Source organism: Phasianus colchicus, chromosome 14 (genome assembly GCF_987193195.1).
Source record: "Phasianus colchicus chromosome 14, bPhaCol1.hap1.1, whole genome shotgun sequence".
Lineage (NCBI taxonomy): Eukaryota > Metazoa > Chordata > Aves > Galliformes > Phasianidae > Phasianus > Phasianus colchicus.
The window spans coordinates 6,500,056-6,521,769 of record NC_143449.1 but is presented as its reverse complement, the minus strand read 5'-3'; the positions used below and the strand labels follow the sequence as shown (position 1 = coordinate 6,521,769).

The following is a 21,714-nucleotide window of genomic DNA, read 5'->3' as shown; positions in this document are numbered from 1 at the left end:
CTATAGGATAATCTCACACCAACCGCAAGTGTTTTATACAAGTTACAATCTGCTCATTTTCACAGTTTTCCAATTTAAGTAATAAAACTAAGTGAGCTGCAGTCCTAATGGCTGCTGCTGTCACTGCAACAGTATTAACAATTTCCCCTCATGTATTTTCATTAGCAAGCAAGTGTACTATCACATGTATAACTATATAAAAGCAGCTATATTCAGATGTACTTTATAAGTGCCCAAGTTAAGATGGGCAATCGTCTAGCCTGCACTCACAAAAACTATTCTATGAAAGCTGCTGTTTAAAGCAAGAAAAAAGTACAATAGCATGAATAAATATGGAAAATGTTAAAGGAACATGAAAACTGTAATAAAAATATGCAGACAAGGAAGGTAGTACTTGCGTTCAAAACTTCTTTTTCTAAGTTAAAAGTAATCAAAGAACCCGTTCTGAATAACAGCACTGAAAAGAAAAATTGAAGGCTTCACAGTAATACACATCTTTAGTGTCTTTTTTTATTATTATTACAATATTTCTTGAAAAAAATAACAGGGATTCAAAAATTGCAGACTTTAGATGGGAAGAATATTCCGTCCTTCACAGTGACAGAACTGACAGAGCAGACAGAAATGATGTTACTGACCTATTTCTTACACTACAAGACTTCAAAATGAAAACTGCGGCTGAAGTCCTTCACATGTATTTGACAAGAGTTGTTGGCACTGAAGTTCTGAGTTATTCAGTATTCCCTAAATATGGATCAATATAAATTAACAACCACCAAATTCTGAGATGCTTAACTCAAAAGAAAACCTGACAAGACACAGTCCTTCCATATCAATGAAGGTAACACTAGCTTTCCAACAGACTATTTGAGAGATTATACACTCACAGGCTGTATTTGCAACTTTCACAAAGAGCAGAAATCATTGCCAATCCTCACAAGCCTCTTATAACCAGGAGCAGGTAGCTCTGAGAATTCTATATACATGTCGCGAGCATCTTCTTCAAAAGAGCTAAGATGCTACTGTAAAAACAGGCCTGTTCAAATTGAAGCAGTTACACGTTTGGTCAGAACTATACAATAAGAGAATTTTGTGTTCAAAGTTTCTGCATTACATACAAAAAGTCTGTAAGTGGCAGCACAGCTGCACGTAAGGCATTTTAGGAATGATTCCAACACAGCTCATTACCTCCAGCATTTCCTTAGGTTTGACTCCTTCAGCATTTCATTACGTTCAACTAACATGAGCAACCCGTTACATTTTCAGATCATTTATTATTAAAGCCACGGCCACTGGGATTGAGCCTGAGACATCCGCAGACCTTCCATAATGACAGATGCAACACGAAGATTGAGCACAGCCCACACTCAGAGCAGCCAACTGAACAGCTAGCTTCATGACGTGGAATGAGAGGTCACTGCCCGTAGTCAATCCTCACTAGTTGGCCCAGTCCTGAAAGCGGAAACAGTCACTCGCGATCTTCCACACCGTGCTGTTAGATGTGGCTTGTGCTGTCAGCAAGAAGTTCTGGTTGAAGTAGCGCTGCTTGTTGCCATCAAATTTTACTGTCCCACAAGTCACCACGAGGACTGTTGTCTGGCTTTGAGTAGCTTGCTCTTCACATGAAGAAAAAACAAAGAAAACAACCCAAACAAAGACTAACAGGTGAAAGAAGTAGGAAAGGCACATATTTTATTCAATTCTGTTACACTAGTTACAGGCTAGCAGTTGGTTACACATCCGTGAAAAATACAGCTTTCTTACATCACTTCCATATAGACAATGGTGTATTCACTCGCCAACAGCACTTTTCAATGGGTTTTACGTTTCCATCTAATGTTGTTCATTTGAGAGCACTATAAAAATCCTCCACATTTCTTTTTAGAAAAAGCTCTCTTTGTTTGATACGTGTATATATCTAGCAAGTTGCATTTTCCTCTCCCTCCTCTATTAGCTTGTATCCTTTCACAGCAAAGGAAAGCAAGCATGCTTGACCACAGGCTTTTGCCTTCCTTATACTCCAGAAATATTCCTCAGAAGTAATTTATTAACTTCTCAATTATGTAAGCATTTCTTTACCAATTGCTAATTAGAATTCAAATGAACTTAACATCTATTCAAGATGTAAAGAAGTCACATACAGATTAACGATCTGTCCCACATTCTATTGCATGACAGTACCAGAGGCTACAGCAGAGGTCTCTCAACTCTCACACACTGTCAAGGACAACATCATCTGTTAAGCTCAACCTTTTCAATACATGAGAATGCAACACATCTGAACACAATCTTAACAAACAAAAAAAACATTTTCCCAGACATGAGGTATAGTGTGGAGTTGCTGCACCTCTCGGTTTTGTGCTTTGTTTATGCACATCTTTACCTTCCAACCCTCAATATTTTCACTAATAAGATAGTCCCTAGAGAGATACTGAGCACTGTTATGTTGTATTTCTCTATCAATAGTTATAAAATGACTAAATAAATAAATAGTAATAGAAGCTTACCATGAACAGGCTGGCAGTCCAGCACATTAACCTGGAATTCACTGGATGGCAACATTTCAAAAAACTCATTCAGTGCCTCTTGTCCAGAGACTGCGTTTCCATTCCAAATTAATGTTGCTTTGTCCAAATACAGCCTGGTCAGAGCCTGAGGGATTACAAACAGACATATTTGGGGACAAAGGGTAAGCACATACAGTGCACAACATCTCAACATAGGAGTTGAAACAATGTTTTGTATTGCTGATTACTTCTGTTCCCCGAGGAAATAAAATGCCCTCCTCAATTATTAACTTCTAAAAAACAGTGGTCCTGAACAAGAATTGAAGTAGAAGCATATTTTGCTTTATGATTTGCAAAGTGACTGTACCTCTAAATCTAAATACTGATGACATTTCCTAATGATGCAACTGAGCTGCTTGCTAATGAAAGGAAAGTACTACCTTTGCAGAATAAGTTCATCACTGATTTTGTGCACACACATGAAATACCAGTAGTCAGAAAGTATGATTTCAGGTAAAAAGAAATGAGACTGGGAGCAGTGAAACCATGCAAGAGGACAATTATGTGCAGCAGGAGAGCAGAACCTCCCCAATATTTCATAAGCTGTAGCTTATGGGCAACTACCTCTCATGGAAGCTGTTGCTACATCTGTGCCTATCCTGCTTGAGCACAATATGACCAAGCAGTAATATGCAGCTGCTGATACTTTCATGTTCACCTACATTTTTTAAATTACAATTATAATACACTATACCTCAGTGGTCAGCTAACAAATCCTGTACCTCTAACATGTATCTGGATTTGAACTGAACTTGAACTGAACCTGCTGAAGAACAGTGAAGTAATTTCTAACAAGGCTCCCTTCCAAATGATGCTGTGCAGTAACACAAAGCAATCCTTTACAGGGCAGCTTAGGAGGCCAAGATGAGACCTCTGTTCCAATGCAATTCACAATAACCAACTTCAAGTTTAAGTACTTGAAGTACTTACTTTCAAGTGTAATGGTAGCTAGAAAAGCACATGAAGCTATTCAAAATAGTTCAAAGTATTGGTAAAACATGTACATACCCTTCTTCTTTTATCCATAGTCTCATAATAAATGTTGACAAATTCTTCTGCAGCTCTGCAGGCTTGATCCACATAGGTTTTGAAATCCTGGAGGTAAAAAAAAAAAGACAAAAAGCTTAAGTATTTTTTCATTTTATATTTTATTATGATATACTATATTATTATTTATATTCTACTCAAACTAGCCATCTAAGCAGTAGCTCCAACTAGTGAGCAGCCAAAATCACTGTATTCTCCACTCTCACCGAAAGATGATGTCAAGCAATGCTGAAACTGATTGCAAACTGCTTTTCTACTTCCTGGAAGTATCTCATTAGCTTCCAGCAAGGCGCCAATCTTAGGACTTGTCTCTGAATGCTGGTTTATTTATTGTATTGAAATTGAAAATGGTTACATCGGAAAATGGGCTCCAGCTAGTTGAAGCATTGTGAACACACGAGCATTCAGTGAAAAGATCTGCTGCTTTCTGTGATGGATGTTCTGAATTAAAGGAACAAAATATATCCAACATGTTGCTGAAAATGAACAAGAACTCCATCACACCACCACCACACTAGATTTTTTTAAACCAAATTCATAGGCGTATTTTAAAGTATCTCTATAGAAAGAGAGATATATATACAGTCACACATAGATACATGCAAAAGAAATAATAGTTCTACTTGGACATATAGCAGGGAGAGAGTGCCCACTAGCATGCTGAACACATTCTTCTATTAATCACTTCAGTTCTGCATCCACAAGAACTAAGCGTCTCTCACATCTTTTTCTAACCATCTGATGTCACAATGCTGCACTGGGATCTCATGTAGTAATTTACTCAGTTTGTTCACCTGAACAGCAATATCTCAATTTCCTGCCTATAGACCTATGAGAACTACTCCAAAAGCAATGCCTCCTATTTTGTGATGTTGGTCCGCCATGTCAGAGGTGGATGGTGGGAGGACAGCAGCAGAGGCTGAACCTTCCCACCAATATCCCCTTCCATTTTGTTGCTTTGTGACAGATGGCAGCAGAGGGGCAGCCTGACAGCATGGTGACTGACACGGAAGTGAGGATGAAGCAAAGGAGTGGAACTGAATTCTTCCATGTGGAAGACATGGCACCTACTGCCACTCATCAGCGCTTGCTGAATGTTTCTGGAGACCAAACAGTGGGTGTGAGCACAGTGAGGGGTGGGCAGTGCATTGCAACAGTGGTGGCAGTGAGAGCTCAGCATGTAGGCTCCTGTTCATCACTAGTGAAAAAGCACAGCTAGCAGTGGTGACTGTGGTGGAAAACAGTGTTTTGTAGCTGAAAATTTGTTCAATCAGACAGTGCTATTGTGCTCTTTGTGTATATTGTAGTTCCCATGAAAACACATAGGAGGCAATACTTTCAGAGCAAGCTACTTGTAATCTTTAATTTGGTTTTGTAATGATGTTTTGTTTAAGATGTTACAGTTTCTCATTCTTCTAGTTCAACATTACATTCTCAGCATTTATTAATTCCATCAGTACATCACAACTCCAATATTTTTCTTGGTGGTCTTTAATGAATATATACCAGAACTATCACCAGTTCCTACAGTATTACCCCCAAGAAACACTTTTACTTGGAGAAATTTCCATGCTGCAAAATATTCACCAGCACATCAAATAATCTCTGCTTACTCTACAGGGACAAAGTGTTTTTCATTACTACTTTTCTTAATTCCCTGTGGAAGGACATGACTCTGTTCTTCACCTTTCCATCACCTCCAACAGTTTGTGAACCCAGAGGCCAATTCTCAAGCCAAAGGGACATAGCAGTCATCAAGGCACTGTATTCCTGCAAGTGCCAACAGAAACTGTGGCACTGTGAGATAAGGAGTGTCAGAGCACCCACTGGAGAGCAGTAATCATAACCTGGCTGGTTAGTTATTTGGGGCAGAAGGCTGTTATCACTCCATCAGCATGCATCTGCGCACACATGCTTTCTAACCAGGAGCCAAACATACTGCCAGTTAGTCACTGCACACGCAGAACAGGTGTGATGGAGACCAACAGAGGAAATGCCAGGGTGAAGCAAAGAGCAGTTAGGGAACCTGTAACGTATAATCATAGAATCTTTAGAGTTGGAAGGGACCTCTGAGGGCCATGTGGTCCAACTTCCTGAAATGAACAGGGACACCACAGCTAGATCAGGGCCTTATTCAGTCTCACCTTGAAAGTCTCTGGGGACTTCATAGGGATTTAAATCAAACAGAAAATAAGCTGCATAAGTTTTGAAACTCAGGACAAGTTCTTTTTAATGGTAACCCTGTACACATATTTAGAAACCTCCTCAGACATCTGATCTGGCCTCTCACTCAAAGGTCAGCTCTGAGGTCTGATCTTGCTTCCAAGACAGGCCTGATTACTTGGAGTCCTAGCTCTAATCACGTTTTGAACATCTCTAAGGATGGAGATTTCAATTTCTCACTGCTCCCATTCCAACACCCAACCACCTCACAGGGAAATCATTCTTCTAGTCATTTAACAAGAACGTGATACTCGAATCACTACTTTTTTTGAAGACTCTGATGACAATTCCCAAACGTTAGTTTCCCCTTTCATCCTCTACCATCTATTCAGGGCCCGAAGCCCTTCAGCCACAGACCGCTCAGGCACCCTATAACTCACAAGCGCACGGCCTCGAGCACAGAGCCTCAGGCGGCCGCGGGCCCCGAACCCCGCGTGCCCACGTTGAGGGCGGGACGGGGGAGGAGCCGGCCTCCGGCCGACGGCAGCCAGCGCCGCTCGGGCAACGCGAACAGCCGAGGAGCAGAGACCGCCCGCCGGGAGCAGCTGCCCGCCGTCCCTCTCTCCCTCCCGCCGCCGCCCGCCCCACGCGGGAATCCCTCATTTCAGAAGCGCAGCGCCCGGGACGGAGAAGGCCAGGCGGAACCGCGCTCCGCTCCGGGCCGCCTCCGTGCGAGGCCGCAGCTCCCCGCCTCACAGCCGTGGCCCTGAGCGGCGGCTCCTCCCGCTCCGCCGCGAGGACCCCGCAGCGGTAGCCGAGCCCTAGCCTCAGCCCAGGCTGTCCGTGGCGCGGCGGGGGGCGCGAGGACTTACCACAGAGGCGGCCATGAGGCGGCAGCAGGCGCTCCAGGCCCCTCCCGGCGCGAGGCGGGCGGCGGAAGTGCGCTGCGATCAACGGCCGCCACTTCCGGCCGCGCTCCGCCAAGAGCGCTTCCGGCTCGCCGCTCGCTGCCTGTGGCGCCTCCGGTTCGAGACCGCAGCGGTCACGGCCGCCTGACCGTTGCGAAGAACCGAACGCGGTTCAAGTGCAGAGTGGCGTAGGGCATGGCTAAAACGGCTCCGCTGTGGTTAATTTGATGATCTTTCCCTGCTGCCCCTTATTGCGGCTGGAGGGCTGCGGATGTAAAGCCGGGTCGCTGTAGGAGCGCGCTGTGTTTTTCCACCTGTTTCAGATCTGCTCCCGCTCCCCCTCGCGCGCCCCTCGGGGACTGCTGGGCAGCGGACGGGAATTTGGGTCAGGGCATCTGAGGCCGTGCCCTTTGGTAGATTGAATCGCGTCCAGCAGCGTCAGCTGCGTGCTCGTTTGTCATTGCTGTGTGGGAGTTGTAACGCTGAGAAACAACGTGACCCGCCGGATTAACATCTGCTCCCTGAAGATTGCTTAACAGAAAAGTTCGGACGTCTTCCCGTTTGAAATCTCCAGTCTGTCGCCGTGTCACTACACCACCACGTTACTTCTTTGCTTCAAATTGATAGGAGTGCTTCATAATATCTCTCTCGTGCATATATAAAGAAGTATCAATTTCCAAATAGAAAAGCAAGGTGTTGGAATGATACGTGATTTGTTCCAGGTCACAAAGGGAGACAACTGCAGAACCAAAAGCTGTAATCCTAATCTTTTATCTTCACCACGTAAATATCCTTGCTATGTTGGAAATATTGGTGTTAAACTAAGGATCACCCCTATCTGTTATCTTCATTCACTATTTCCTGTTTATTTTTTTCATACGGGTGCCAATGTGTCTAAAAAGCACAAAGCTGTGTTCCTTTTCTGTGGATTCAATTTGTAGGAAATGACCACTATAAATCCCAATGGAGCACAGGAATTACATTTGTGTTATTACAGAGACCGTGAATTGCCTGCACAGAACAACAGAGCTGTGACAAATGCTTATTTGTATTACCCCCTCATTTACTCATATGCACCTGTGGAGCCTGGAACAGGCTGAGCAAAGCTTTTCTGCTGGCAGACTATGTGCAGTTTTCCATCTTTCAAACACACTGAGAAGAAGATTTTTTAATCTCTTATTTATCAGTGTCTTCTCCAGTAAAATAAGTAACACATAAGGAATAAAACCAGAAATAGTAAGAACTGAAGAAGCTAATTTGTTCAAACAATCTTTCTGTCAGGCCAGGATTTCTGTCTACAGATACGCTTTTTTTTCATTCACAAACACTTCATAATCACTGGAGGTAGGATCAGAATCCTACTTCTCCAGCAGGATTCACTACAGACTTTCCTCTGCAAGGTAAGGAGGTGGATAACTCAGAGATTCCCCATCTTGCTGCCTGCCTGCCTGCCTTAGCACCAGTCATTACTCAGGAAGTAAAGTGTCAAATCATAGATGCACATGGGTGTGAAATTCATTCTCAGCTTCTTCTAAAGATGACATAAAATTCTGGATATTATGTTAGAGCAATGACTTCATGTTGGGACCATCTAATTGGGGAAAGCAAGAAGAAAATTCTTTCCTAACATCAAGCTGTAGGCGAGACATCACTGTGAGAGCAGCACACAGTGGCCAAAATGTATTTAGTTCTACACAGAGACCAAGAAACAGAAATCCACCACTACAATATGTAAAAAGTAAAAGCAGTAGCAAGAAATGTAAAATGTTTGCAGGCAGTATGTAACTCCTCAAAGACATATTAGAAATATGAGATACTCAGAACAAACGAGTATCACTTAAAGAAATACTTCTGGAAAGATCAAAAGAGTCCAGAATACTTAATAACAAGGTAACAGTAGAAAGTTAGAAGCACAGAGACATCCTCCAAAAAAAAAAGGAAAATGTTTTCAAATGAACAGGGGGGAAAATGTAGTTTGGCTAGTGAGGTTGAACAAGAAAGCAAGGCAAATCAAAATAGTTCTGAGAAACATTTTACTAAGGCAGAAACACTATGAATGAAATCCTTTTTCAAACACATCAAAAGCACGAAGTTCTGCCAGAAATCTGCAAGGCCAATGAGCAAACAGTGTGCACCAAAAGAAGACAAGGCTGTAGTAGAAAATTAAACAAACTCTTCATGTCTTTGATCAATACAAATAAGTTTATAAAGTATCTTATATTTCAACCCTTCTTAAAAGGGAAAAAAATGGAGGATGTGTTGTGAAGTGAAATGTCAGTACAAAAGGTTTTAGAACAAATCCATAAAACAAATAGTAACTAATTGTCAAGTTGTGTGCCAGTTTACGTGCATACTAACCATGATGGCATGTAATCTCCAATTTACAAGAGGCTCTGTCCTCAAGGAATAGAAAGCTGCAAATTTGGGGCTGGTTTTCTGTGAAAAGCTCCAAAATGGATCTTCAGAACAATGGACCAGTAAATCTAATGTTTGCCCTACAAAAATTGGTAGAAACTGTAACAAAGAAGGAACAAAGAAGGTAGGTATTTGATTAAACATGACATATTAGAGCAGACTCAACATGGTTATTTAGGGAAAAGTTATGTTTCACAAATCTATCAGTTCTTCAAAATACCCAAGAATCATATGGAGGCAGAGCCTTGCTACTGAGCAGTTCTTCTACTACGTGATTTCCTTAAACTCTGAGATTTTGCTAATCCATGGTTCTAGAATTATCATACTTGGAAGCAACTAAATAGTTTTAATATGAAATTTTTATTTAACTGTTCAAGTCCAACTACCAATCCAAGTTATGTTAGCAGAATAGTAAGACTCTGCTTATCATCTCTCGCTTTTTTATTCAACACACAGTAGATAGGTTTGTAGTATTTTTGCTGGAGTTTTTGATGATTAACAAAAATTAGACTGCCAGAACACTCAGCTAAATCTGTCTTCCTGAAAATACATTTTCCTTACTCAGAAAGTATCATTTGCAAAGGAAACAAAACACTTTATCTACCTCCTTCAGGTACTTTTCCTTGAGCAAGCCTTCAATTTTGGTGTTTATGTCTTCCACTAGTATGGGCAGGCATAATTTCCATTTTCTGTCTATACTGTATATTATCCAAATATTCCCTAAATAGGCATTTGAATGTAGTTCAAGTAACAACCAAGTATAACTTCTCTTCAAAAGCCCAGTTATATTCCTAAGAGTTTCTCAGCCTTTGTCTCCACTCCTGTACCTCCAGCCAACCCAACCACACACCCCAACCTTTTCTGTTCTGGAAAGAATGCATAAGGTACAAATGCCAGAATGATTCACCAACGATGATGCTGAAGTGCTATGTGGAGGTCAAGCAGTTTACAGCAAGATGATTCACCAAAATATATCTGAAGATGATTTGTAGAATATGCAACTGTACTTACCACGTGGAAGGGACTTAGTGTAGGTCTTACAGACCAAATCAGCAGTAAAGGTTTAACTGTAAAAGTAGCTGGGATCAGCTATTACAACTGTGAATTAGACATATGGGGTGTTTTTCATTCTGTAATCAATAATAATAACAATTAAAACCAGTTTTTGTTGGAAAGTTTCCCAAATAGCTCATACCGAGAACAATGAATTAAAACTGTGCTCACAAGTAAATGGCAAATGGGATGACATGCATATAGCACAGATACCTGTGTGGAGATACGAAGTAGCTTTAAGAGGTGACTGCTTTGTAACTTCAGTCAAATTTACTCAAAATATCGTAATTAATGATAACTAAAAATGTATTAAGTTTACAAAAAAGTATTCAGCCATCTGTGTTCTAACAGTTGTTGATTTTTTTTTCCCCATCATTTGATACTCTGTTAATTAAAAGTGTTAGCAAACTTTTGGATGATTTCAGAATCATTGAAAAAAATAATTTTTATTGTAAATTATTTTGATACTAGGTGAGTAATGACCACAGGATGAATGCAAAATTCATTTTTTCCCATAATATCCTCACATGAGAACATTATGCATTGGCACATATGCAAAAATGAAACCATACTGCATAGTGCAAGGCTACTTTGCAAAGTAAACTTGTACCGTGACATGGAAAATGGTGAGTTTTCTGCAACGACTTCAGTAACATGCTAAGATGAGGTCAATAGGTCCTAATTACCCCAGTAAAATGAACAGTCCTTAGTTTTGTAAAAAATCTTAACGTGTTTGTATTTTTCATGGTTTATAATTCATTTGCCTTTAAGATTACATAATAAACACTGGCAAAACTTGAAATAGCATATTCTCTATTTACAAAGGACAACAAACTGCAATGCTTTTTAATTTATTGATTTAAAGAATGTATGTAATATTACTGAATCATAAACACACTTGAACTTGGCAGGTTCAAAATGTTACTGCAAGAAATGCATGCTGAAGGGCAAATTCAGGAGGAAGCACAAGGCAGCATTCTTGCAAATTACAATAACTATTCTACTCAAATTAAAAAAGAAAAGAGACCAAGCAGTGATCCATGACCAATATCGGCGATTAAAATTAAACTGGTAGGTTCACTTTCTCATTTGGAGTGGTTTATCAACCTTCCTTGATTGAATGCCACATACAACATCCTTGTTAACAAAGTCCAATTACAGCTCAAAGATTTAGCAGGTACAGCGATGTTTACCAGAAGGATTCCCTCAAGGTCAGTGATTCACGCAGCACTGCAGCTTCACATTGGTAAAGCAGTACATTTAAAAGCTCTCATGCAACACAAAGGCATGCTGTTCTCTATGACCTTGCATCTTTCTGAGCAATGACTGATTCTTTTAAAACATGGTACTCAAAACTTTTGTTATTTGAAGTTATCAAAACGCATAAGTAATTGTAGCCGTGTGTACATAAGTTCAAAGAACTACCTCTTAAAACAAGAGAAGCAACTGACACTAGCCAAATCCAGACAGACTGTGCTTGATGTGATGCCTACAAAGTTGGATGACGACTCATTGTTTTGCCTGAGCAAGAGCTGAATGAGAACACAACAACTGGATCCACTGATTTCAGTGGGGAGTTGATCTCAGGTGCTCGGCACATTCACGCTTTGACCTTTGTGTTGGATAAAAAACTACTGCTAAAGCTGGATTTGGGATTATTAAATCACAGCAAACTTAAGAAGCTCAGTTCATTCTCAACAAAAAAAGAAATATTATTTCTCTGGATAAACACAGGCAGAACTTGTGTTTGTTACAGTCCCAGGAGGACTCTGAACTATGCACTGCTCCACCTCAAATTCCTGTCATACCAGAACTGGTAGAATGTAATTACACTTATCCCAGTGAACAACCCTCTTGTCTTTTAAAGAAAAACATGTCTTGCAGTATATAGAACTGATAACCATTGGGCAGACCCACTGGGATATACAGAGAGATCAATTACAAATTACTATTTGAATGCAATCCATGTCAAAGCACTCCCAAGGGTGTGTAATCAGAACAGGTCAGTTCAATGTGTCATCATGGTCGATAGAAGAAATTTTAAAATCCTATCCATTTCATTAGGTAATGAAATGCTACATGAGCCCTTATGAAAATCCAGCTGCATGTAAGTAAAAGCTAGGTAAACCTGTCTGCGTTATAATGGACTCCACAATAGTTCAAGGTAGCAAGCTGATAACTAAAATCTGTGTATGTACCCATAGGTGTATTTGTATACTAGACAGAAGGGCCTGTAGCCTTACCTTTCAGACTTGTCAGGTAGTTCTCTTTGCACTTGTCCTTTTATCTCAAAATTTCAAACTGAAATTCTGACAGTGGCTGCAGCAGTATATTGTATCACTTTGCAGTGTAGCACCAGCTCACAGTTGTGTCCTGCATACACAAAACAACATTGCAAATATCTGTTACCAACACATGTGAATCATATAATGCATTGTACCATACACATCAGCTGACAAGAGGATTTTACAAACATCACTTGCAGCACACAGCCATAGTTTATTTTAACTTGGGTGCAGCAGAACCAGTACAATCCATAATCATTTCTCATCAGGGGCTGCAAGCACTGCAGGTGCAATAGGCTGCCTGGTCCTTTTTCATGTCTCATCTAGTATTCCTCAGTTTTTGATAACACCTGGGAAGAAGTGAACCTCATTTTCTCCTTTTACATAAATTGCCCTAAAGTAGCCAGACCATGTTTTGGGGAAAAACTCTGTGTCTACTGGGAATCGTGTGTGCTTTTGGAGCACTGGTATAATAAGCCCAGTTCTAGACCTCACTCTACAAGACATTTATTAGGCTCAAAGATGAAAGAAGAGCACATCAATTTAGTATGCAGATAGCATTCTGTTTTCCAGACTTACAGAAAACTAGAAGGAAAAATATTAGCTACAACACAATTTTTTAACCCGTTCTAAATAGCACTATGGGTCTGTCAGGATCTGAAAGAAAGGCACTGCCCATCTCTTTCCCTTCCTTCTGTCCCTGATGGAGTATCTGATATTTATCCCTTTTATGTGTGTTTATAAATCCTAAACAGCCTGAGTACTATTACATGTCACAAAAAATTTACTCATAAATCACACTATTCCCAGTTTGTTCCATGTTGCTTCATTCGTGGAAAATCTGGTTCTATAGGTAGGCAAATTCATATGAAACTCTAACTCTGCTTAACAGGAAAGTTAAGAAATTTCTCCAAAAAGATTGATGTTCTTCAACTAGAAACAGAATCACAGAATCATAGAATCAATCAGTCAACAAAACAAACAAACAGACCCTGCTTATATATTAGTTCTACATTCCACATATGATTTCTTAAATCCAAACGTGTTTTTTGGAGCCAGTGTAATTCTTGGAGGCAACAGGAGGCTTTTAATATTAGAATGAACCTAAGGAAAGAGCTAATGCAAGCATCAGGTTTAGGTTATCTCAATAGATGTGCAAAGATTTTTTTTAACAGGCACTTTGCTGTCATGTTTTTGTGGCTTTAGCTAAGTTTGTCTCTGCTTTTAATTTACTTTCCTTCTGAGGTTCACAGGAAAGTTATAAAGGCTGTATAAATAGAAATAATCAGAATTGTTTCTGATAAACACTTCCATGTTTTGATATTTCTTTTCTGTAGAGTGAGTGTATAATCCAAATGCAAATAAATCCGTATTAAATGTGACATCCTTCAACATGTTTTACTGCTAGTATCTGAGTTTCCACTAGAAAAGGCCGAAAATACCAAACCTGTGCAATCTGGATCTGGGGCTGTTGTGCAATCCAACTCTGCAAAGCCTTCCAAAGTTCCACCTTCTTCTCAGTAATTCTGCTGTGTTTTTCAAAAGGCTGGGAAGTGAACTATTACCTGTTTTCATGACCTAAAGGATTCCTTGGGTCATGACACCCATAAAACAAAAGCTACAAATATACTAACTAAATGGACAGTAGGCTATGGAATAAATGCAAAACACAGAATTGTTTTGTGTTTGCTTCACTCTTGGATCTCTTCTGGCAAAGGCTGCCTATTTTAAGAAGTTCCCACAGGTCCAAATAGCAGGCAGGCATAACAAGAGTTGGAAAATCAGTTTCTTTTCCACTGATACTTTCCATAAAATCAGCTTTTATTTATTTATTTTTTTAAGTTAGAAAGACAAGAAAGTTTTTGTGAATAAATTTTAATTTGTCTGAGTCAAAATCAATTCCCCTCCTGCCCCCCAATTTTCCATTGTATTTTTGGTGTTTCATTGTTTCTATTCTTTGCAAAAATTTTTCCTCTTTGAGAAGCAGAGAGTCTTTTTTTGAGAATAGATCAGGTCAGCTTGTAGCATATTCTGACCTAAATTTACAACTGGCTTAGACTTAAATGCTGGGCATCCTTAGGTAGGCCGCTATGTAATATTTCTCCAGACCTGTGACCATTTAAGGAACCATTTTGCAGTAAAGAATCATCTACTTCCAGCTGGAAGTAAACAGATTTACCACTTCATTTTATTTTTAATGGAGAGTTTTGCCTGAGCACGTGAACAGTGGCTCTATGGCCAGCTGACCTGGCACAATAGCTCTGCAGTTAAGGTAATGAAGTTGGAATTTGGAAAGAATGAAGTCCACTGCACTCACTGTGGGAATGTGGATAGCAAAAACTGCTTATGAAAGGTACCTCACCTGAAAAATCTGGCTTATATAAATGTCTCTCATGTTTCAGTACTTTCCAACACAAGGAAAGTGCAATTTATGTGTACTGATTAAGTTCTCAGCACAAATATAAACAAGTAAATTATTTTAGGGATATATAATGGAATCTGTTTTATCCTTTATATGGATTATAACACATTGACTGGAAAACAGTCAAATTTCATTGGCAAAGCCAGCACATCTATTTTTATCCATTGAGTTACTTGTCACTTGTAAATTGTAGAGGAAAAGATGTTGTATTGGACTTTGCAACCTGCTTCTCTTATCCTAACCGTCTGGTAACTTACATTTTATAGGCTTCATCTGTATCTTCCCTTTGCATCTTAATGAAATTAACAAACTAAATTAGTTGAGTATATTAATTCTATACAAAGGATTCACTTTTTTTTTTTTTTTTAAGTTCCTGGAGGAGGAGAAGAAATCTTTCCTGAAACAGATTTGTCCTCATCTTATAGTCTATTTCTGTGGCCTTTTCCATGGGCAGAGTAAAGTGAGGCCTAAGCCCACAGAGAAACGCACAAATGCCAGGAACCACCTAATGAACCACAACAGAGCAGTCACAACTGCAAGAAAGAACCCAAGAGACAAGATACAACACAAGATAAGCATTATCACCCCCCAGAATTGACTCGTGTACCTTGTGCTTCACAAATAAATGCTTGTATTTGAAGAAAGATGATTGAAAAGCAACCTGCTGACAGTGGAACATTTGGTCTTGAGATATAAGAATACTGAGCACAGAAAGGAGAAACAGAAATAATTCTTCATTTCTTCTTCTGTTTTCTGTTTTCTGTTTTCAGTACTTAGATAATATTGATCGTTCTTGACAGATCTCAGCAGATGGTGGGAAACAGTTATATTCCGCAGAAATGATCCATGATTTTTGCAATTAACATCTTACAGTGTGCTTCCTGGGAAGGGGCTGTTCCAAAGAAAGCTTTAACACATTGTCTCTTCCAGAATGCTTTACAAATAAATGCAAGACTGTGAGGAATATTCAGTGAGAATAACTGATAAAATGTTTCCTCTTTCTTCACGTAGATATTTGAGAAGGTGAAGCATTAGGAATATTTTCTTTCTTTTTAATGAGGTAACACCCGTTGTTTGATAAATAAGCACACTGCTCAGTGTTGAATGAAACCTATGCTAGGTTTTGAATTTGTACTAAAATCCAGAACCAAAAGAAACTATTTTGACCACGTGCCCTGAGGTCATGTGCAATGCATGACACTGCTGTAAATGCAGGGTTTTCTAACAGTAGAGTACAAGGACTGTGCTACGCTGTGTAAAACAGCCATGGTCCAGTAGGAAACTGCTGAAACAATGGCAAAACTCCCACTGGCTCCAACAGAAACTGGATCTGGCTTAAATATCAAATGGGGAATAAATAAATTTTCTTCAAAATGCAACTTAAATCACTACCTGAGTTACACAGTTTCATTGCTCAAGCTGCAGTTTTAGCAGATATCTTGGCTAAATGTCAAATAATTCCATCAGCTCTTTGAAGGCAAATATTAGACAGTATCTGAAATAATTTCCCCAAGCACCATTCAATTAACCTACTTGGCCAGAAGGTGATGCAAAAATCAATACTATGTAATAGATGCTCGTGTTTCAGATAAAACTAATCAATAGGAATCAGAGCAATTTCAAATTAATGACCAATATACACAAAGTAAAAATATCAGGCAATTTAGGTACCAAATGTGCTGTAACTTAAAATAGCTCTATTATTTGGTGTGGGATATTCCCCTAGTTACTATCCCAATGTATTAAATTCATCATGACTTTTCTAAAAGAAAAAATAAATAATTACTGTCATATTAGGAGAACTCACAAAAGAGGTGTGAGATCCTCCAGTTGGTCCTGCATCAGCTGTTAATGGGAAGTGTGCATTTGGTTTGCTCTGTGTATATCAGTTTGAATAGACCTGAATATTTGTGATTTCTCTGTTTGTTTTTCACAAGCAGTTTCTCTCTCTCTATTCCTCCTAGCCATGAACATACGTATTCATACGGGAACAACAGGGCACTCAGCCCAGAGCCCAAAGGATAAATGTGAGTATCAGAGGGACTGTTGCTCTGTACCTACAAATGATTCAGGGAAACCTTAAGCATGTCCATGAAACATATACAAATAAACAAAGCTGACTGAAAAGCATGAAAAGTTTCTACCCACACACCTATTAACAGAAGGCTTGTCAGTAATAAAGAGGAACTGTACAAAATGAGCTGATTCTATCTTGTACTTTATACTAGAAATATATCCTCCAATAAAGCTTACTGAAGGAAGACATAGGGCATGCAGAAGGACTTCCAGTGCCAGTTCCCAGTTCCACAAAATCAGTGGCACACTTCTGGCCAGTCGCTTGCATCCCTTTGCCTGCAATAACAATTTGCTTTCCAGCAGTGAGGTGTACCAATAACTTATTTTCTACACTAGATAGATAAGATAAGGGTAGAAATGTTTTTTCCAAACGGATAAGTCCAAAATAGTAAATAAGGGATTCTCTGCATGTAAGTTCTCCATTTTTGTAGGACATTGTGAAGGTAATCCACTCTCTACACCTCTTTTGAAAATGTCAGCGTAGCCATAGGATACCATGGAAATACTGGAGCTGCCAGATGTCAGTGTTACACTAAGCTTTCCGCTCATCTGTGCTACCCAGTGATCAAATGGCAAGCCTGACATCTTTGCGAGTGAGGACTTGCATGGAGGATCCCATCTACTCTTCTTTTTTTCCAAATATTCTTAGCCCTCTGCCAGACCAGAGGTGAAATATAAGATCTGACTGTGTGCCTCCCTGCCTCCAGTTGTTTCAAGGGATATCCATAAAACAGCAACGTTTGTCCCAAAAGTAAGAAGGGCTTAAGAGGCAAGCCCAGGCACAGCTGCCTTTTCACCTCTGTTCCTTCACAGGTCCTGTTTATGGAAACTCAAAGCTAGGTCAATATATATACATAACTTCCTAGCTCAACGTATTACCTTTAATATACTCATATGACCTAATCTATTTTTCTACTGACAAGCTGTGACCTTTGGATTGGACCTCTCTTAACACAAAGTATGTGAATCTTCCCACAACATTTTTACTATGTTTATCAAGTATTTGATAGAATGAATTTGCATTTCCACTAGAGTTATTAACAATAAACTCTGTAATGATTCACCAAAGACCACTAAACCAATTATTATTAGTTTCCATGATTGTGCTAGCTTGACAATGAGGTATTTACTTAAAAAACAAAGAGGTATGTATGGGGGAAACTCAAATTATGAGCCATTTATAACATCATTTCTGATTTTATCACCAAAGTGCAGAGAAACGTAAGCATTCAGAAAAAACAAACCCTAAGACATTTATTACATTTTTTGCACTCCTTCAGAATTTTTATCAAAGAAAGGGAAGTGTTTTAAAGTATCTTTAAAAATACTATTCTTCCATGGCACCATTCTCTTGAGAATAGGTTTAAGGATGGACATGAGGACGAAGCCAGGCAGAATCCACACTGAGGATTTCCTAGATGACCTTTGGATTTATTTATCAAGATTATTCTGCAGGGATACTGAGAGAGATTCTTTCCTTATAGGCATTAAAACAGATCAGTTAATAGGATGATTCAGAAACTGATAAAAGGTTACGGAGTCTTACACTGATAAAGTTCCAGACAAATCCATCCAACTTATTGAGGAACCTCAGTGGCATTTATTATTGATCCTAATTGAGTTCTCAGAGAGTAAACAATTTCATCAGTAGTGGTTCAGACCTTGTTCCACAGTATCCCAGTCAGGAAAGCAAGGAGACGAGGTTAGTGATTTGTAATTAAAAAGCTTTCTCTGCTCCTGTACAACTTAAGAAATCTAAAAGACAAAATACAGGAAAAGTGAACATCTCCTGTAGTCACGTTTTAAAAAATCAAAATGAATATACTCACAGAATTATTATAGGCCATGTCTCTAAATTCTTTTATATTCACAATCACTGTAAAACCTCTCTCTCCTATTTAAATTCCAACACTTTAACATACAAATGTGCAAAAAAAAAAAAAAAAAAAAAAAAAGGTTTCCTTAGGATAGAGAAGCTGGTAGAAGTGCCATCAAAACAGCCAAGAATAAACCAACATGCCAACACCACGTTGATTTATTCCAGAGCAGTGCACCTGGACCCCTCCAGCTGTCACACATATTCCATCTGGAGTAGCAGCTGTTTGCTCAATAGCTGTCATATGAACTGACACAAACAATTGGTTGTTAAATTTGTCATCAGCGAAAAATGGGAAACGTTACATTTTGTTCCTGTCCTCAGGTTTTGGTCATTTTTTCTTACACAGCACGCAGGGATCCTGAATGGGAGTTGGTGCAGCTGAGTATTCATAACCACAGTCAAACTTACAGATCCCATAGCATCTCCAAAAAGGTCAGGTTCCAGGTAGTTCACTGGTTGCTATGGATACTACGTAAGGAGGAGTGGAAAGCAAAGTGTAACTCATCAGATTATGTAGCAAAGAAGATGGAAGGATCCGGTCAAATTCCAAGGCCAAGAACATGAAACAAATACATTTTATACAAGTTATGGTGGTGAAGACAGACAGAAATTTTGGATCATGGAAAATATGGAAGATGTTACACCAGCGGGGGCTGGGGAGTGACCTAAGAGAGTCACAGCTGCGGGGAAAGAACAAACATGTTTATTGGAAATGCTATTAGGGAACGTTTGCACAAAGCGGTGGAATTTGAATGCTGGATGACTGACGCAGCACGTTATTACAGAGTTGAGCAATGGGGAGGACTGCGGTGTTATTGCCTGCGAAGAAGATATTCAACAGGAAATGAAGCAACATCGTGTGATAGCAGAGTGCTTAGAAACGGAGAGGTAGATCTGAAAAACTTCAGAGCATGGACAAACTTTGAAGGTGAAGGCTGATGAAATCACCATACAAACATGTGTAACAAGAAAATGTGGAAATTAAAGAGTCATGTAATATTTCTGAAGAAAGGAGAGAACAGAGGTACCTATCAAAATAGATGTTTTATGAACTGTAAGAGATAAGTACCAGGAGCAAGTGTAATGAAAAAAGTAGATCTAGGCGCATCCTGAAAAAATTGCTTTTAAAATATATTCCAGTGGGAAATAATAGAATCAGTAAAGCACGTAATGGATGGGAAATCTAGTTAGCAGAGATAGTACCTGCCAGACAATTATCCACCTAATTACTTCTTTGCATCTATTGTTTGTGACAAAGGAGAATTTGGAATGAATGAAACTACTCAGCGTGTGAACTTACACTGCTCACAACAACCAGAACAGCAACAGCCACCAAAATTCTCTCCAAAAACCCCTTCCTCTAACAGCATGCACTACCAGAAGCACAAGTGCTTTATGAAACTCTGGGCAGAGTGCTCAGCTATACAAGTAGAACTGCCCTCCCACTGAAAATGACCTGCTTTCCTCTCAGCTGTAGGCACCCACAGTTTGCTGATGCTTCACAGCATTTCAGATTTGCTTACCTTTTTGGACTAGGCAAAAGGTTAAAAGATAAGAGATAGACCATTTGTTTTGCTTTTTTTCTTTTTTTAAAGGATTCTTTTTGGATTAAATGTGGACTTACCAAAATAAATTGCCCAAAATGTTATCCCTCCCAAAATGAGATCAGATTAAACATAACTAAGCTCAAAAAATCTTTAAAGGGAACCTGTGATGCAAAGGAACAAAGCCAAAAATAAAGAAAGCAGCAGATACCGATGTCATTTAAGAAAAAAAAAAAAAAGCCTTCTATGAAACTTAGGTTAACTGATGCCAATGTTTACATTCACCGAATATAGAGAATACAGACAGACAGACAAACAACAAGAAAACCCAGATGCCTTTTGCTGACAGCCTGTTCCTCTTGTCGCCGACAGGCGGCCCTTTAGCTGCAGCCGAGCAGCCGCTGCACAGCGGGCACCGCAGAGATGGCAGCGCAGCGCCTTTCCACACTCCAGCAATGATTTATAGGGTCAGGCATGGGCTACACATTCTTAGACTACCAAGCAGTATATGGTTTGTGACTGAGGTCAAACAGCGGGGTAACATTTAGTCATCACATGTCAGAGTAAAGTCTAAAGGACAAAATTTGGTGCAATATATTTACTTTCTAGCTCTGGAGGAGGAATTTTAGTTTCAAAGAGGAAGGAGCAAACAAGCAGAAGGTGGATCTGTAAACATTTGGTACCAGAGCTATATGCCCATATTTAGCTGTGGATACTAGTGTGGCTTTCAGTTGTCTGCACATTCCTTTTTCATGTACCAGCCACCCCAGTACTGAAACAAGATCCTGGAGTGTAGGTGTTGGGAATGTATTTCCGCAGAACTTCCAGAACTCACAGCACGTTTATTCCGCTTAGATATTTTGCAGAGTTAAAGCTTTGAAGATGTGATGGATAAGAGTTTAAGAAGCTTAGAGCTCTGAGACAAAGCTTGAAAGCTGTTCTTAAAAGCAGGGTTTACTCCTGGTGACCACCATCTTAGCAAAGTGCTTGGGCTTCTCGGCACCACCTGCACAGTCTGCACAACTACTAATAGTACCCAACAGTAAAAACAAATACTTTCATTCCAAGTATGGCACTTTATAACTGAAAAAGCAAAAGAGTCAGCAAGCTCAGGGAGTCTGACAGGGGCACATGTTTCAATCTATGAGATCTTTGAAGAAATGATGAATAGAAGCTGCAAGAAACCAAATGAATAGACTCTGCTGGAAAGGAGATACTCATGGCCTTAGTGGAGATCCCTGCTCATTATTAAAACATCTATTCTTGTCAAGAGGAGGAGCAAAATGAGAGAGAAGAGGAATTTTCATGTAAAATTTTAGAATATTTTATGACAACATTAATTTTTTTTTTCTTTT

The 21,714-nt window shown here is 39.5% G+C and overlaps 1 protein-coding gene and 1 long non-coding RNA gene across 2 annotated transcripts in view; both read right to left on the bottom strand.

Moving 5' to 3' along the window:
* Nucleotides 1-506: 506 nt before the first annotated feature.
* NXT2 (nuclear transport factor 2 like export factor 2) lies at nt 507-7,110 on the bottom strand. The gene is made up of 4 exons (XM_031594491.2): nt 6,650-7,110; nt 3,576-3,662; nt 2,508-2,652; nt 507-1,616 (listed from the first exon to the last, which is right to left on the bottom strand). Exons 1-4 carry the CDS (start codon nt 6,662-6,664, stop codon nt 1,438-1,440), a joined length of 426 nt encoding a protein of 141 aa, XP_031450351.1. The 5' UTR covers nt 6,665-7,110; the 3' UTR covers nt 507-1,437.
* A 2,097-nt stretch (nt 7,111-9,207) lies between these two features.
* Nucleotides 9,208-21,714, bottom strand: part of LOC116229782 (uncharacterized) — a 60,392-nt gene continuing 47,885 nt past the window's right edge. The window contains exons 3-4 of the long non-coding RNA XR_016470985.1: nt 12,397-12,526; nt 9,208-10,230 (exon numbers count right to left, since the gene is read on the bottom strand). This is a non-coding gene — a long non-coding RNA (uncharacterized LOC116229782). The remainder of the gene's footprint in view (nt 10,231-12,396; nt 12,527-21,714) is intronic.